Genomic DNA, 18,271 nt, shown 5'->3' on the forward strand with positions numbered 1-18,271 from the left:
AGGGGCATAACTTTGTTGTTGCCTGTAAAGGATGACATTCCCACAAAGAGGCACACTCCTGGGGGTAGGGGGTACGTAAGAGGCAAACGCAAGGGTAAAGTCGACCTCAGAGGTTCTCAACTGGGGGCAAAATATCTACAATGCAGCTATTTGACAAGGTCTGGAGACATTTTGTCAGGACTTGGAGGAAGGGAGGAGAAGGGGAGGTGGTGCCACTGGTATTTAGTGGGAAGAGACCACAGATGCTGCCAACCATCTTACTGTGCACAAGACAGCTCCACACAATGAATTATCCAGTCCAAAATGTTAATAGTGACACGAGGACATCTTAGTCTACCCATTCCCCTTTACTAAAGTAAACATATTAAACGCAAGTGATATTATTAGATACATAACCTTAAAAATACTTGAATTTAGAAAATTAAATCCGTATGACTTTAAATCTTTAACAAGAATCACTGGTGACACCAAGACTGTAACACATCAATATGTCAAGTCCCTGCTGTTCAGAATCCCTGATAGATCTTGGAGATAATAATGCTTCACCTGGAAACTTGAGATCAAGTCTAAAAATCAAACTGGCTAGAACTCACGCAACAAAATCAGAAAGCTAGGATGTCACGAAGACTAGCCATTTAAAGATTGCACTCTGCCACAGCAATTTTAAGCACACAGTAACCGCAACATCTCTGGTATCTCTCCTGTGTGTCCTTTTCGAATTCTACCTTTTCCACAAAACCTTTCCTCCTAACTCTACTCATCTTTGTCACTGTGCCTCCCACCTGGAGGGCACTCAAATGTCTGCTGCCTGTAACATTTACTAAAGGAAACTCTCCAGTTCATTCAGCTCACTTCATCTATTTCTTTTTGCACTTAAGTTAGCACTACACAAATAAATGCAAATAAGCACTTTGTACTGTTCTTTGTTCCATATCTGTATGCCTCGTACCACATCTTCCCTGCAGCCAAGGACCGTCAGATTTTCTTTTGTATACACACAACCCGTGGGATAAAGCCAGGCACTCAAAAGTAATTCCCAAAAGAAATGTCTCATTAAAACATTTTTAGGATTCCTAACTATCGTCAACCAGGAAAAGTACACGAGAGGAGAATGAAATGTGTTTAGGGAGCTCAAGCGGATGTCCTAAAATGATCACTTTCTTTACAACCCGCTTCGACGCTCAACTTTTCCTGCCGCGTTCGCGTGGAAAGTTTTTCCACTTAGAGCAGCCGGGTCGCGGACTAGTAGGAGTTACGTAACTCCTTGGAATCTCCCACTTAAGCATCTTTTTCTCAAAGGCGGGGACCACTTTACGTGCAGTTACCAAGGCAACCGCGAACAGCAAAAAACTGACGTGGTTTCATCTACGGAAGAAATTCGAAGGTCCAAAGTTAAAGTGCGGAGCGGCGGCGCGAATTAGTAGACAGCGGCCACTACTGTGGCTACTTTGAAATCTCTGTTCCGCGCCGGGCCCCTTTTTCTCAGGAGTCCTTATTTCGGGACAGAGACAGAAGACTTCGGCAGACAAACGGCCGTAAGCCCGCTTTCACTCCGGCCAAATAAGCCACTGCTCTCCCTGCCCCATCGCGCCCACCCGAGCCGCGGACCCGAGAGAGCGCTCTCCACACCCCCAAGATGCTTAAGCCCAAAACACGTGCGACTCCTCGGCATGTGAGGCCAGAGAACTCTTCCGCCACGCCTCTGCTTTCGGCCCCACCGAGGAGCGAACTCAACCCGGGAAGCCGCTCAGGAAAGACCCCAGCTTGGGCGAGGCCTAGTCGCCCCGGCGGCCGGCGGGAGGGCCTAGCCGTGATCTCGGCCCACGCTGCTCTGCGCCCCGGGCCGGGTCACTGCGCGGAGAGTGTGGGCAGAGAAAAGAAAAGGTGGGTACTCCTAGACCCTTCCGTATCGAGGACCCGAATCAACAACCCACCTGGTGAGCGCCATCTTCTTCCGCTTCTTCCAGCGCGAGCGACAGCGCCGCGGGGCGGGTCTTTCCCCGCGACAAGGAGGGGAAAGGAAGGAGCACGCAACGCGCAGGCGCCTGGCCGAAGGGCCTTCTGGGATTTGTAGTTCCTTGAACAGGCGTACAATCCGGTTCTGTTCTAACCGGACGGAACGGTTACAACGGGGTCAGCGCTTCAGTTAAGAAAAGCGAAGGCGTCGCTTGTACCCTATGACATGATGGGGCATTCTCTGGGCAAAATAAAGAAGTTGAGATGCCTTTTAAGCCGCTTTATTTTATTCCCCACTCAGTTTCATTCTCCTTGTAGGAGTCCCAAACACGAGAGCTTTCCGGGGACGGCAACGTTGTGTGAAAGGGTGATAGGGTTTTAAAACAATAGGAAATCGTGAGACTGGCGAATGGAGAGTTCTTGGACGCTCTGAAAACATTCTCACTCAAAACTTTTCTTTAAGCGCTGTCCCCTACCCTCCTACCCCACTCCCAAAACACTCTCCTGGGGAGGTATTGTGTGATCCTTAGCAAGTAACCTTTAGAACGCTCCTTATGTGTATTATGTATGTGCGTTTTTATGTATGTATGTGTTTTAGATAGATTATGCGTTTTACATAGATTATGTATTAAACATAATCTTTGATGAAGTGATAGGATAAGTTAAATCTGGTTCAAAACATTGGAGAGAAGTGGGTGGAGTATAGGTGAAAGGAGAGTAGCCATCAGTTTTGATCTTTGTTGAAGCTGGATAATGGAAAAATGGATGTTCATTATACTGTTCTCTCTACTTTTGTATGGGTTTGAAATTTTCCGTGATAAAGAGTAGAAACACACTTTTAATTGCAATATAGCACACGTGCAGAAAGGTGCATACACTCTAAGTGTAAAGCTCTTTGAATTTTCCCAAACCAAACACACTAGGTTGAGCAGCAGAAGCACCTCCAACACAGGATAACTCAGTTTCTGGTGTGACAAGATGTTCTAGGTTCATCTAGTACTTTCTCCGCCCCAGACCTGGAATCAGTCATTTCTCCAAGCAGCCCTCCTTTAAGTGGGAAAGTGATATTTTGAGAAAACAATCTGGATGCTGCAAATGTTCACTGTTACTGGGTTGATTATTGTTTGCCTTTTTGGTGGATAGAGCTAAAAAATTCACATACACATATTTTTTGAGAAAATGCATCATGCATTCATACTAATATTTTCAATGCAAATTTAGGATTACACAGTTTTTCTTAACTTTGATTTAAATGCATATCTCTTCTGAGACTCTTGGTCTAATGGCATTAACATAATTACACGTTTGCTTTATCCTATTATGTATAAACTAGTTTCAGAACAACATTACTCGTATGATTACTAAACATATGCTTAATTTTAATAGTTTCTGATTTTTTCAATTCTTTTTGTCCTTGAGTATATCTCTCTAGGCATGTATAGTCAAATTACATTGCTTTAAAGTGACTTAGAATAAGTCCTCTGTGTGATTATGGGGCTAACTTGATACCCTATTAGGCTTACTTATGTCACTCTGTTTTGGATTTTTAGTAGCTGCTTTTTTTAAAAAAAATAGTTTTGTGAAACAGTTACATGGTTTCCAAGACAAAATTTACCAAACAGGTAGTACATTTAGAGAAGTCTAGATTCTTTCCCTGTCCCTTCCATCCTTTTCTCTTCCTCTCCCTATAGATAAACTTTAAAAGGTATTTTTTATGGTTTATCCTTCCATTTAAAAATATAAACAAATACATATATATATATATATCTATATATATTTGTATACTTCTCTTTCTTAGACTGGTGGTGGATACCACACACACTTTTCTACACCTTGCTTTTTTCTGTTTATAAATATATCTTGGAGATCACTCTTTTGCAGTATACAGAGATTACATTGGAGATTTTGAACAGAGAAGACACATGATCTGACTTATGTTTTAAAGAGATCATTATGAGTGCTGTGTTGAAAATGGACTCCAATAAGGAAGGAAGGCAACAGGGAGACCCTTGCGTGGCTTTTAGGGGAGAGATGCCGATGGCTTAGGCAGGGAGTTAGTGCTAGAGATGGTAAGAAGAGGTTGGAATCTGGATCTATTTTGAAGGTATAACCAACCGATTTTGATGATGGAATTGATGTGAGGTATAAAGGCGAGTAATCAAGGATGACTCCATGCGTTTTTGCCCGAGCAATTAGAAGGATAGAGTTGCCATTTACTGAGATGAGAAAATTGCAAGAAGGTCATTTTTTTTTTAAAGATTTTATTTTTTTCCTTTTTCTCCCCAAAGCCCCCCAGTACATAGTTGTATATTCTTCATTGTGGGTCCTTCTAGTTGTGGCATGTGGGATGCTGCCTCAGCGTGGTTTGATGAGCAGTGCCATGTCCGCCCCCAGTATTTGAACCGACGAAACACTGGGCCTCCTGCAGTGGAGCTCGCGAACTTTAACCACTCGGCCACGAGGCCAGCCCCAAGAAGGTCATTTTTGTGAGGAAAGATCAGCAATTTGGTTTTGAACACATTACATTTGAAATACCTGTTACGTGGCCAAGTAAAAATGCCAAGTAGGCAGTTTATATGCAAATTTGAAGTGTGGGGGAAAGGCTTGGGCTGGAGACCTTTGGTGGCAGATGGTGTGTAAATTCATGATACCAGGTGAGATTACCTAGAGAGTGAGTGTAGGTACACAAGAGAAGTGGTCCGAGGACAGACTTCTGGAGTGAAATCCAGTGTTTGAGGTTGGGAAGATGAGGAGGAACCAGCAAAGGAGACTGAAAGGAATTCCTGGAGGTTTGATCAATAGAACTAGGAGAGAAAGCATTAGTCTTTCTTTTGGATCAGAAGCTGTAAGTTTGTAGGCTTGAGTTACCAGTATCTCTCTTTCCTGGCATTATAGCAGGAACCTATAACAGGGAAGAATGAAGCCACTATGCAAAAAGGAGAGACCAGAAAGGTAAATAGAAGGAGAGTAAGAGATTGATAGATGTTGAGACCTCTGACAACATCATGCAAGTTCCTGGATCCAGCAGTGCCTGAAGACCACACCATCTGAATATTTTTTAATTAATTGAGCCAGTAAATGATTTTGGTGGGTTAAGCTGGTTTGAGTTGATTCTTTATGATTTGTAATGAAAAGGAATGTATACAATGTTTGTTTTCTGTGCTTCCATGAGATTTGTTCTTCCCCAAGTCTTAATATTTATCACACTTTATAGGTTTTGATGGTTTACATGACTGCAAGGAATACTGACTCTCTCTCATCCTTGTATCCATATCATCTGTGCCTGCACAGTTTTGGGCAAGTCCTCAACCCTCACTGGATTTCAGATTCCTCATGTGTAAAAGGACAGAGTGGGCCCAGATAATATCAAACATCCCTTCTAGTATCAACATCCTTTGATTCTCGGTACTTTCTTCTATTTTTAAACTTCTAAAATTAACTTAATAAACTTAAAAATTTGCTTTTGCACACACTAGTGATACACACAACAACTTAGATGAATCTCAAGGGCATCATGCTGAGTGAAAGAAGCCAGGCTCAAAGGATTACATGTGCTTTCATTTATGACATTCTTTTTTTTTTTTTTGAGGAAGGTTAGCCGTGAGATAAATGCTGCCAATCCTCCTCTTTTTGCTGAGGAAGCCTGGCCCTGAGCTAACATCCATGCCCATCTTCCTCTACTTTATACGTGGGACACCTGCCACAGCATGGCTTGACAAGCGGTGCCATGTTCACAGCTGGGATCCGAACTGGCGAACCTCAGGCCACCAAAGCGGAACGTGCAAACTCAACCGCTGCGCCACTGGGCCGGGCCTATGACGTTCTTGAAAAGATAAAACTAAAGTGACAGAGAACAGATCAGGGGTTGCCAGGGATTGGGATGGGGGAAAGATATGACTGCCACAAAGAAGTTTTTTGGGGTGATGGAATTGGTCTGTATCCTGATTGTGATGCTGGTTACGTGCAGCTATACATGTGTTAAAATGCATAGAGCTGTACACCAAAAAAGTCACTTTTACTGTATGGCAATTAAAAAAACAAAATTTAGGGGCCAGCCTGGTCGCACAGCAGTTAAGTTCGCACATTCTGCTTCTGCGGCTCAGGGTTCGCTGGTTTGGATGCCGAACATGGACCTACACACCGCTTGTCAAGCCATGCTGTGGCAGGCGTCCCACATATAAAGTAGAGGAAGATGGACATGGATGTTCGCTCAGGGCCGCTCTTCCTCAGCAAAAAGAGGAGGATTGATAGCAGATGTTAGCTCAGGGCTAATCTTCCTCAAAATAAATAAATAAATAAGTAAAATTTACGAAATGCCTGGTCTAGCTCTTATTACACTGCTGTTGTTAGAGAGGTCTCCTTAGCCTCATTCAGCATCAGCAACGTTTACTCTACACTTGCTGTGATTCAGAGCACTCCTTGGGTTCCTAGAGCCAGAGAAGTGTTTCATAAAATGTGTATTTTTCAGAAGAGTAAGGGAATAGGAGATGTATTCATTTCTATTGCTGTGTAACAAATTATCACAAACTTAGTGACTTAAAACAACACCCATTTATTAGCTCACATTTTTGTAGGTTGGAAGGCTGGCACAGCGTGACTGGGTTCTCTGCTTAGGGTATCAGAAGGCTGAAATTACAGTGTTGGCCAGACTGAATTCTCTTCAGGCTGACAGTCTGAGAAAAATCCATCTCCAAGCTCATTCTTTTTTATTTATTTATTTTTGCTGAGGAAGATTGGCCCTGAGCTAACATCTGTTGGCAGTCTTCCTCTATTTTCTGTATGTGAGCTGCTGTCACAGCATGGCCACTAATAGACAAATGGTGTAGGACCCCACCTGGGAACTGAACCCTGGCCGCTGAAGTGGAGCTTGCCGAACTTAACCACTAGGTCACTGGGGCTGGCCCGTCCAAGCTCATTCTTGTTGTCAGAATTTAGTTCCTTGCAGTAGTAGGATTGAGGTTCCTGTTTTGTTGGATGCTGTCAGTGGGGCCACCCTCACCTCCTAAAGGCCATTCTCAGGTCCTTCCCACATGACTCCTGTAGGTATTTCACACCATGGATGTTTGCATTCTCCCAGGCCAGCAGAAGCACTTCTCTCTGACTTTCTCTTCTGCCACCAGCCAAAAGAACTCTCTGCTTTTAAAGGGCTTGTTGATTAGGTCAGGCCCACCCAGAGAATCTCCTTATCGTCAACTCAGCCGTGCCATATAACATAACACAATCAGGGGACTGATATCTCAGCACGTTCACAGTCCCACAGATTATGCAGGGCAGGTACCCGGAGTTGGGGAGAGGGGAGGAGGAAATCTTGAGGGAGATCTTAGAATCCTGCCTGCCACAGGATGTAAGCCAAAGGAAAAAAAGCTATTTTGGTAAATGCAGGATTATTGATGACATTGTGTAGTGTAACAAGCACGGTCTGGGAGTGTAAAGATATAAATTTGAGCTGGGCTTCCCAACAAGCTATGTTATCATAGTAAGGCACTTAACTTCTTTGGGCCCCAATTTTATTAATTTTAGAATGCTGATCATGTTACTTGCTTTATGTGTATGTATCTTAGAGTGATTGTGAGACTTAATTGAGGTAATGCAGGTGAATATATTTTATTCAACTCTAAGGTACTGTGTAAATATATTGGTTATTAGAGTTAACATTTTGGTTGACAGTGATCTGCTTTCACCTCTGCTTCAGGAAAGTATTATTTCTAAAAAGGGAATAAAAGAGGAGCAAATTAGAGAAGGTCCCAGAAGCCAAGATCAAGGAGCTTAGATTTAATTCAGCAGGTGAATGGGAACTGAAGGAGGATTTAAATAGGGGGTCTGGGTCAAAAACTGGCAAGAAAGATGATTCTTAAGGCAGAATGGGTTTCTATGGTGATGAGAGAGAAAGGAGGCCGCTGAGGGCAAGGTTAAAATAATTAACATGGGAAATCAGTAAGATATAGACCAAGACCTGGGGTGAAAGAAGGGGATGGAGAAGAGTCTTTACAATCCTCTCATTTTTCAGAGAGGCATATGCGTGTGAAGCATTTCTACCAGTCATGGTCCCTTGCTGTCCTTGGGGTGTATAGAGAATAGCAACTGACTTTAATAGCAGTCTTAGCAAAACTTAATTAAGAAGGCAAATCTACTGCAAAAGTAATACGCTATTATACCCCAAGGCCAAGTACTTTATTCAGTTTCGTGGGGGAGGGGGTTTGTGTTCAGCTGTGCTGGATCTTCCTTGCAGCATCTATCCCTCATTATCACAGGCAATTAGCAGCTGCCTGCTCATAGCAGAGAGCCCAGTGCGGGCCAGAAGTGATGCTGCTACAGGTTGCAAGGAACAATGGACTCACTCCGCTGGTGCTATTCCAGATGGAGGGTGGGATTCATCCTCAGAGACCTAGGGCCTAACGTGATTCCTAACCAGCGGTGGCTCCAGAGCCACAAGTGACATAACATGTGAGGTGGTGGGGTGGAGCTGTTGAACACACGTTCTGGAGTCAGCTTTCCTGGGTTCCCATGCCAAGCTCCTTTATTTACTAGCTGTGCATCCTGGGCAAGTCACTTACCTTCTCTGTCTCCGTTTTCTTACTGGCCAAAAAAATGAGGAAAGTAAATATAACCTATTTTCATAAAGTTTTCGGGATGAGTAAATGAGTTAACCATGTAAAGAGCTTAGAACTCTGTCCAGCATAGAGTGAGCACTCAAAAAATAGTATTTTTTCTGGCCTTAATAACATTTATTAAGCTTGAACTTCAGATTTTGCATCTGTAAAGTGAGACAATTGAACTCAATTTTATTTCTAGGGTAGCTTCCAATTAATATTCTATTCTTCTATATGATGAATGTTTTTATTTACTGCAATGCCAGTATTTTATGCTCTGATGCCATTATACTTTAGTTATCGCTGCTTTATTTATATTCATTCTCTGGTGAAAAGTAGCATTACCTCACCTCACTTTCATATGCCTTCCCAATCTTTAAAATTTTTTTTTCTTAAAGATTGGCCCTGAGCTAACAGCTGTTGTCAATGTTCCTCTTTTCTTCTTCTTCTTCTTCTCCCCAACCTGCCCCCCAAGTAAATAGTTGTATATTCTAGTTACAGGTCCTTCTGGTTCTGCTATGTGGGATGCCACCACAGCATGGCTTGATGAGCGGTGCTAGGTCTGCACCCAGGATCCGAACTGGCAAAACCCTGGGCCCCAGAAGTGGAGTGCACGAACTTAACCACTCAGCCACAGGGCTGGCCCCTAAAAATTGTTTTAAATCAAAGCATTAGTTTGTATTATAGTTAAAAAGGCGAGACTTATGCGTTATTTAGTACCTGGAAAAGAAAAAGTGTACCTTTATAATGGCGAGATCTGGCCATCATAACTTTAGCATCACTAACAGATGGACAGTCTGACATTAGGTGCTTCCCCAATTGACTGATCAAGTCAGACCTAACTTCCATTTCATAAAAAATTCAGGAGATAGAGGAACAAGTTAAACAGCATGAGGAAACGACCAGAAAAGCCCAGAATGTGAGACATTCTACAGGACAACTGGCCTAGACGCCTCAAAATGTCAATGTTATAAAGAAAAAAAGTTATAGAATAGATGAAAAGAGACTAAAGAGACTTACCAAATGCAATGAGTAAAAGCCTCATTGGATTCTGGTTCAGTTGGGGAAAACTATAAAAGATATTCTTGGGACATTTGGACAAATTTGAATACAGACTCATAGTAGACTACATGATGGAATTTTTGCTAATTTTCTTCGCAGTATTAATGATATTGTGGTTAAGTAGGAGAATCTCCTTATTCTTAGGAGATGCATGCCAAAGGGTTTGGGGATGAAATGTGTGCAACTTGCTTTCAAACAATTCAACTCAACAACAGCAAAAAGTGTGTGTGTGTGCGCGCGTATGTGTTTACAGTGAAGGAGGGAGAGAGGGAAAGGGAGGGAGAGAGAGAAAAGCAAATATAACAAGATGTTAACAATTGGTGTCTAGTGAACCTAGATGGAGGGCTGTATAGGTGTTTATTGAACTATTATTTCAGCTTTTCTATACATGTATCAAAATTTATGTAATAAAAATTACGTAAGAAGAGCAAAGTTAGAAGACTAACATTTCCCAACTTCAAAACTTACTACAAAGCTATAGTAATCTGGAAGTGTAGTACTGGCATAGGGATAGACATGTAGATCAATGGAATAAAATGGAGAGTCCAGAAATAAACCTACATGTCTGTGGTCGACTGATTTTGGACAAAGGCGCTGCTATGGTATGAATGTGTCTCCCCCAAATTCATATGTTGAAACCTGACCCCCAGTGTGATGGTATTAGGAGAGGGGGACCTTTGGGAGGTGATTAGGTCATGAGGAAGAAGCCCTAATAAATGGGATTAGCGCCCTTATAAAAGGGACTCTAGAGAGCTCTCTTGTCCCTTCCACCATGTGAGGACACAGCAAGAAGGCACCATCTATGAGCCAAAGGTGGACCCTCACTGGACACCAAATCTGCAGGTGCCTTGATCTTGGACTTCTTGGCCTCCAAAGCTGTGAGAAATAAATTTCTGTTGTTTATAAACTACCTAGTTTATGCTATTTTGTTGTAGCACCCTGAATGGACTAAGACAGGTGCCAAGACCACTCAATGGGGAAAGAATAATCCTTTCAAGAAGTGGTGCTGGGAAACAATATCCACTTGCAAAAGAATGAAGTTAGATCCTTACTCTACACCATATATAAAATTAACTAAAAATAGATTAAAGACTAAAATATAAGAGCTAAAACTATAAAACTCTTAGAAGAAAATATAGGGGTAAATCTTCATGATCTTGGATTTGGCAAGGGATTCTTAGATATGACACCAAAAGCATGATCCGTTAACCAAAGAAAAAATAGATAAATTGGACTTCACAAAAATTAAAAACTTTTATGCTTCAAAGGACAGTATCAAGAAAATGAAAAGACAATCCACAGAATGGGAGACAATATTTGCAAATCACATATCTTATAAGAAACTTGTAACCAGAATATATAAAGAACTCTTACAAATCAACAACAAAAGGTAAATAATCCATTAAAAGAATGGGCAAAGGATTTGACTAGATGTTTCTTCAAAGAAGATATATGAATGGCCAATAATCACACATGAAAAGTTGCTTAACATCATTAGCAATTCAGGAAATGCAAATCAAAATTGTGATGTGATACCAATTCATATTTACTAGGGTGACTAAAATAAAAGTTAAGATGACAATAACAAGTATTGATAAGGATGTGGAGAAATTGGAACCCTCATGTATTGCTGGTGGGATTGTAAAATGGTGTAGCCACTTTGGAAAACAGTTTGGCAGCTCCTCAAAAATTAAACATGGCATTACTATATGAGCCAGCAATTCCACACCTAGGTATAAACCTAAGAGAATTGAAAACATATTCCACATAAAAACTTGTACACAAATGTTCAGAGCAGCCTTATTCATAATAACCCAAAAGTAGAAACAACCCAGATGTCCATCACTTGATCAATAGATGAACAAAAATGTGATATATGCATATAAGGGAATATTATTTGGCAATAAAAAGGAGTGTAGTACTTTTATATGCTAAAATATGAATGACCCTTGTATGAGTTTGGGCAACTTTTAAAGTTGGAGGGAGCAGTCCACAAGAGATTATTTTCACTTCTAACACCAATTGCAAGTTTGGGAGTTCCTAAAGCTACTCTTAGGTTTGATAATTCATTAGAAGGACACACAGAACTCCTGAAAGGTATTATACTCGTGATTTACTACAGGAAAAGGATATAGATTAAAATCAGCCAAAGGAAGAAGTGCACAGGGCAGAGTCCAGGAGGATTACAAACGTAGAGCATCCGGTTGTCCTCTCTCTGTGTAGCCAGGACAGCATCACTCTCCCAGCATTGATGTGTGACAATTCGCAAGGAGTACCGCCAGCCATGGAAATTCACCTGAGCCTCAGTGTCCAGGGTTTTCACTGGGCCTCCACCACGTGGGCATGACTGATTGCCCATGTGGCTGACCTCAGTCTCCAGCCCCTGCAGACATCCGCTAACTGCGTGACGTGAAGCCCCCACACTAAATCTCATTGCTGGCCTTTCTGGCCAGCCCCCACCCTGAAGCATATTTTCAACCATCTGGTGACCCAAGTCTCCGAGGCAGACAGACACTCCTATTAGACATGACATTTCAAGAGCTTAGAGATTACCTCCCAGAAGCTGAGGCCAAAGGCCAGATCTCTGTTTGGGCAAGGTTAAATTCTTTGTTACAGAAACCTTGAAAACATTATGCTAAGTGAAAGAAGCTAGTCACAAAAGGCCAGATGTCGTATAATTCCGTTTATATAAAATTTCCAGAATAGAAAAATACACAGAGACAAAAAGTAGATTAATAGGTACCTGGGGCTGGGTTGGGTGGGGATGGGGGATGGGAAAGATGAGTGTCTGCTAATGGGTACTGGATTTCTTTTTGGACTGTTGAAAAATTATATAGTGCTGATGGTGGCACAACTCTGTGAATATACTAAAAAGCACTGATCTGTACACTTCAAAAAGGTGAATTTTATGGAATGTGAAATATATCTCAATAACGCAGTGAAAGCAAATTCAAGTAAAGTGCAAAATTAATAAAATGAATAAATAAGTGAATAAAAAGTATGGTGTAATATCCCTTCATTTACTTGTTTTCCAAATGAAATTTAGAATTATTTTGTTGAATTCTTTTAAAGAAGCCTGTAAGGAATATCGATTGCCACTGAGTTGGCCATAAATTAACTTAGAGAGAACTCATATCTTTCCAATTTAATGTCTCAGGAATACTGTATAGGTTTCGCCTTATTAAAATCTTCTTTTATATCTTCTAATAACATTTTGAAGTTTTCTTTACATAGATTGCACACATCTCTCAGGATATTGATTCTTAGGTATTTCCTTTCTTTGTTATCATAAATACAATCTTTGTTTTTATATGATTACTGAATATACAGTAGTCCCCCCATATCCGCGGTTCCGCTTTCCATGGTTTCAGTTACCTGTGGTCAACCTAGGTCCAGAAGCTGATGATCCTTCTCCTGACATGTTGGAAGGTCGATAGTAGCCTAATGCTATGTCAGTCATAATGCCTACGTCATGCATCTCACTTCATCTCATCACGTGGGCATTGTGTCATCTCACATCATCACAAGAAGAAGGATGAATACAGTACAACAAGACATTTTGAGAGAGATCACATTCAAATAACTTTAATTACAGTATATTGTTATAATTGTTCTATTTTATTATTAGTTGTTATTAATGTCTTACTGTGCCTAATTTATAAATTAAACTTTATCATAGATATGTATGTGTACAGGAAAAAACATACTATATATAAAGTTCGGTGCTATCCGCGGTTCCAGGCATCCACTGGGAATCTTGGAACGAATCTCCTGCAGATAAAGGAGGACTATTATAACAGTAATTTTTATTAAATGAGCCAAAAATGTTCTGAAATGTGTCGCTTTATGAGTAGAATCAATATTTTGACTGTAGATGTCTTGAATTTAGGGTCAGCTTGTTTTTGGGGAGAGGTGCGCCTGTGTCTTCTTCCCGGGCCTGCGCAGCTCTTCGGATTGACGCCTGGGAAAGCCGCTTTGCTGTCAGCTTCTTCCCTCCTCGAGTCCTGAGACTTCCTGTTTAAAAGCACTGCGAGACCTGCTGACCCCAATTCTTTCCAGATTTAATTATTCTTTTTGAAAGTTGGCTCTAACCTTAAGGGGATTTGAAACATGAGGCTGCAGTGGGGACGAAGCTGTAGACCCAAGATAACTATTCCTTTTTCTATCGAACAGTCTGGGAAGGGAACAGTTTGCCCCTTGCCCTGAGCACTGTCATTTGTTTTGATCATTTTCATTCCTATCACGCGTGCTGCCGCCTCAGAAGGCAGCCATCTGATATTTGAAGTGACTCCTTACCTTATTTCCTCATCATTTGTCTAGTAACAAGATAATCCACCAGAAGATGCCTGTTTGTGCATTGAGGAGTTGCAGCGGTGTGTGGCTGCTCTAAGGGGAAAATACTGGGACAATAAGAATAGTTATTGTTTGTTGATGAGCTCCTCTGTGCCAATCTATCTCATTTAACCCTTACAACAGCCTATGAGTAATTAACTCTTATTATCCCCATTTTACAGATTGGAAAATGGAGGCTTAGAGATGTTTTGTGAATTGCCCAAGACTACAAATGGAAAGTGACTAATCTGGACAGTGACTTAAACCTAAAGAATATCGTCTCACCCACTATTCTGTACTGGCTCCCAAGTGGAAGATTCTCTCTCTCTAAGAAATTTGGAGTCAGACCTAACTTTGAGTCCTGCCTTCCTTGCTTCCTGGCTCTGTGACCTTCAGCAAGTTTCCCTACCTCATAAGGCTGTAAGGATGACGTGAGATAATGAATGCAAAGAGCTTAAGTGCTTGGCTCACAGTATTAAATGAATATCAGGTGGTTTTCTTCAGAAATGTATCAAAAATGTATCAAGTGCTCTGTCCATACCAGACCCTCGCTAATTCTGGGGACTCAGAGGTAAATACTGCACAACCCACGTCCTGAAGACCAGGAGGCTGGTAGATCTGGGGCTTGTGGGCTGAAACTGGCCTTCAGAAGTGTTCTGTTTGTCCACACATGCTTTAAAACTTGTGAGTTAGTTGCAGACATTTAAAAATTGGGAGATTTTAATAAAAATCTGGATTTCCAGCTTCTTTTGAAAACCAGGAGAGCTGGCAATATTGGGCCTACGTTCTCACACGACAGCAAGCATCTAGACTGCAGTTTGCCAATGTGGGAATCTGGGCTATGGTCCCCACCACTCCCTGTTGCATCTGAGGGGGTCAGTGGCCATTCATCGTTGCTGTTGCACTGTTTTCCTTATGATAGAGAGAAGTGAAATGGTTCATATATGTATGGTGCTCTCGGAAGAAAAGAAAAGATAGATCAAGGGAACTGAGTGATTGAAGAAGAATGAACAAAGTGTTTGTTTTTGTTTAAAAGCCAGGATTATTATCTGAGAACTTTTTCTTTCAATTGAGGGTTTCCATCCAGGAAGGGAACTAACAGGCCTAGCTGCGACTGATGGAAAGGCCAACTGAAAGTGAAGGACTTGAGCCTATCCTCATTCACAGGTGGGAGCCTATTTCTACCAGGGGTCTGAGAGACCTGGCAGAGGCTGGGTGAAAGATGACGATGGAACAGACTTCCCTTGTGGAGTTCAAGGTCAAGTTCAACCTCCAGTCAAGAACTCTGCTCTAAACCATATTAAGATGCCACTCCATACCACTAAGATGGCTGTAATAAAAAAGACAATAACAAATACTGGTGAAGATGTAGAAAAATTGGAACACTCAAACATTGTCAGTGGAAATGTAAAATGGTGCAGTCACTTTGGAAAATAGTTTGGCAGTTCCTCTAAATATTAAACATAGAGTTTCCATATGACCCAGAAATTCCACTCCTAGGTATATACCCAAGAGAAATGAAAACATACGTTCACACAGAAGCTTGTATACAATGTTCATAGCAGCATCATTCATAGTAGGCAAAATGTAGAAGCAACCCAAATGTCCATCAAGTGATAAATAGATAAACAAAATGTGGTACATCCATACAGTAGAATATTATTTGGCAGTAAGAAGAAATGAAGCACCAATATATGTATCAAGATGTATGAACCTTGAAATATGCTAAGTGAAAGAAGCCAGTCACAAAAGACCAGATATTATATGATTCCATTTATGTGAAGTGTCCAGAATAGGCATATCTATACAGAATGTAGATTAGTGGTTGCCTGGGGCTAGGGCTAGGATGAGAGGAGAGAAAGGGGGACTGGGAAAGCGAGGCAACTGCTAATTGGTATGGATTTCTTTCTGGAGTGTTGAAAAAGTTCTAAAATTAGTTGGTGGTGATGGTTGTACAACTCTGTGAATGTAATCAAAGCCACCGAGTTGTACACTTTGAAAGGGTGAATTTTATGGTATGTGAATTATATCTCAATAAAGCTGTTATTAAAAAAAAAATCTCTGCTCCACGTTTCCTCTGACTCCGAGATAACTGGAAGCCACAATGGACTTTTGCCTGTCGCCCTCCCCAGCCCCACTTAAAAAAATATTCCTGAGCCTCCCTTTACTTCTGAACTCCTTATCTGATGGTTTTTCTTAAGGTTCATCCTTAGACCCTTTTCTAGTGGTCGTGCTCCATGAAGGCAGAATCCCAGCTTTCCCACTAACTAGTGTGATCTTGAGCAGGTTAGTTAACTGTTTGACCTCACTTTTCTCATTTGAAAAATGGGGATAATAATTGTACTTTCTTCACAGGTTAAGGGTGAAGATAAAATGACTACATATGAAGCCTGTTTAGAACAGTACCTGGTGCATGGCAGATTCTGATTAGTATTTGTAATGATTATTTATATATTAAAACCCTAAAACAGTATTTAGCACATGGTAAGTGCCCTAAAAGTATTAGCCATTATTATTATTATTAACTTAGTTTTATTAGAGAGAGTAATGGCGAACTTTCTAAGACTTTATCTGTTCTGCCGTTGATGACCATTTGATCTGTTTCCAATTTGGGGTTATTAATGAATAATGCAGCTGTGAATAATTGAGCATCAGTTTCTCTGGGGTATACGCTCAGGGATGGATTGCTGAGTTGTAGGCTATGTGAATCTTCCTATCTCCAGATAGGGCCAAACTGTTTCCGAAGTGGTTGATTTAGTTTATATTCCTATCTCCAACACTTCATATGCTCTTCCTGTAAAATTTTACATCTGGGATGTAAGAATGGCATTAATTTTAATTTGCATTTCCCTGACGACTAATAATGTCTTTGATTTTGTCTTTGTGAAGTTCCTGTTCAAGTCTCTCGTCCATTTCTTACTGGGTCATATGTCTTTTTCTTGTCAATTTGTGAGAATTCTTCCTATGGTTTGGAAACTAGTCCTTTGTCTATTGCAAGTACCTTCTACTGCTCTGCTTCTCTTTTTGATCCAACAATGCTATCTTTTGATGAACAGAAAATTTTAATTCTTAGGTAAGGCAATTTATGAATCTTTTCTATTATGGTGAGTGCTCTTTGGGCCTTGTTTAAGAATTCTCCCCTGTCCCAAGGTCTTGAACATGCTTTCCTGTATTATCTTTTAAAATTTTATAGTTTTTCCTTTTACACATAGGTCAATTCCACCTGGAATCGACTACTGTGTATGACGTGGGATAGGAGTGCGATTTCAATTGTTTCCACATGGATACTCGATTTTATCAGGAGGATTTATTAAAGTCTGTTCTTTCCTCACCGATCTGCAGGCCACATCCGTCATGTGGTAAGTGTCCACATGCATAGATCTGTTTGGGGCTTTTTATTCTGTTCCTCTTACAGCAAGTTCTCTCACCTTGTTCTCCTTAGTCAACAGTGTGTTTCATCTTGGCTGGTTACCTTGAGAATCGGCTTATTAAGTTCCACCAAAAAAGACAAAAAATGAAAAAAAATTAAATAGTTTTCCAAATCAGTATACATTGAATGGTCCACTTGGAGGGTAGAACGCAGGGACTCTTTCTTTTTCCACCTGGAAGTGAACAAATAAGCATGTTGCTTTAGTTGCATCTCTTTTAATTAACTGCCTTATTCTGGGGACATCGGTATGGGGTTGAAAACAATAGTCAGAGAAGGGCAGAGCCAAGGGAATTGCTAAGGAGACAGTCAGACCATGTCTTCTGAAGAGGTGCTGCAGCCTTATCCATCTGACTTGGGGTTTCTTTAGGATGCAACCAAAACCACCCTACCCTCTCCATTTGTTGTTTGTGCCATCCAGTTGATTCTGACTTCTGTTGGCCCCGAGTACAGCACAGCAGAACCCTGCCCCGTCTTTTTGCTCCATCCTCTCACCTTCTGGCACTCTATCAGACAATGCTTCTCTGCTATTCATCGGGTTTTCATGGCCAATTTTTTCAGAAGTGGGTGGCCAGGTCCTTCTTCCTAGTCTGTCTGAAGCTCCACTGAAACCTGTCCACCATGAGGGACCCTGCTGGTATTTGAAATAGTGGTGGCATAGCTTTCAGCGTCACAGCAACATGCAGCCGCCACAGTATGACAACCAACAGACAGGTGGTGTGGTTCCCAGATGGGGAAAGAAGCCCAGACCGTGGCAGTGAGAATGCCAAATCTTAACCACTAGACCATCAAACTTATCCATAAACTCTCTTAAATACAAACTTGAATGCAGAAGCAAGTAAAAAGGCCTCTTCATGAAAAAGAAAACAGCTGTCACAAAAACTATGAATTTTATTCTATAGGA

At 41.2% G+C, this 18,271-nt stretch overlaps 1 protein-coding gene and 1 long non-coding RNA gene across 2 annotated transcripts in view; one reads left to right on the top strand and one right to left on the bottom strand.

Moving 5' to 3' along the window:
• The window catches only part of SNW1 (SNW domain containing 1), a 29,822-nt gene extending 27,360 nt beyond the window's left edge, over positions 1–2,462 (bottom strand). The window contains exon 1 of the mRNA XM_008536582.2: positions 1,935–2,462. Within this exon, the coding sequence (XP_008534804.1) occupies positions 1,935–1,948 (14 nt within the window). The 5' untranslated portion in view covers positions 1,949–2,462. The remainder of the gene's footprint in view (positions 1–1,934) is intronic.
• On the top strand, positions 1,267–15,998 carry LOC139079297 (uncharacterized). Its single transcript, XR_011532805.1, has 2 exons — positions 1,267–1,884; positions 14,123–15,998. It is a non-coding gene; the product is annotated as an uncharacterized lncRNA (long non-coding RNA).
• Positions 15,999–18,271: the final 2,273 nt, after the last annotated feature.

Source organism: Equus przewalskii, chromosome 25 (genome assembly GCF_037783145.1).
Source record: "Equus przewalskii isolate Varuska chromosome 25, EquPr2, whole genome shotgun sequence".
NCBI classification, from domain to species: domain Eukaryota; kingdom Metazoa; phylum Chordata; class Mammalia; order Perissodactyla; family Equidae; genus Equus; species Equus przewalskii.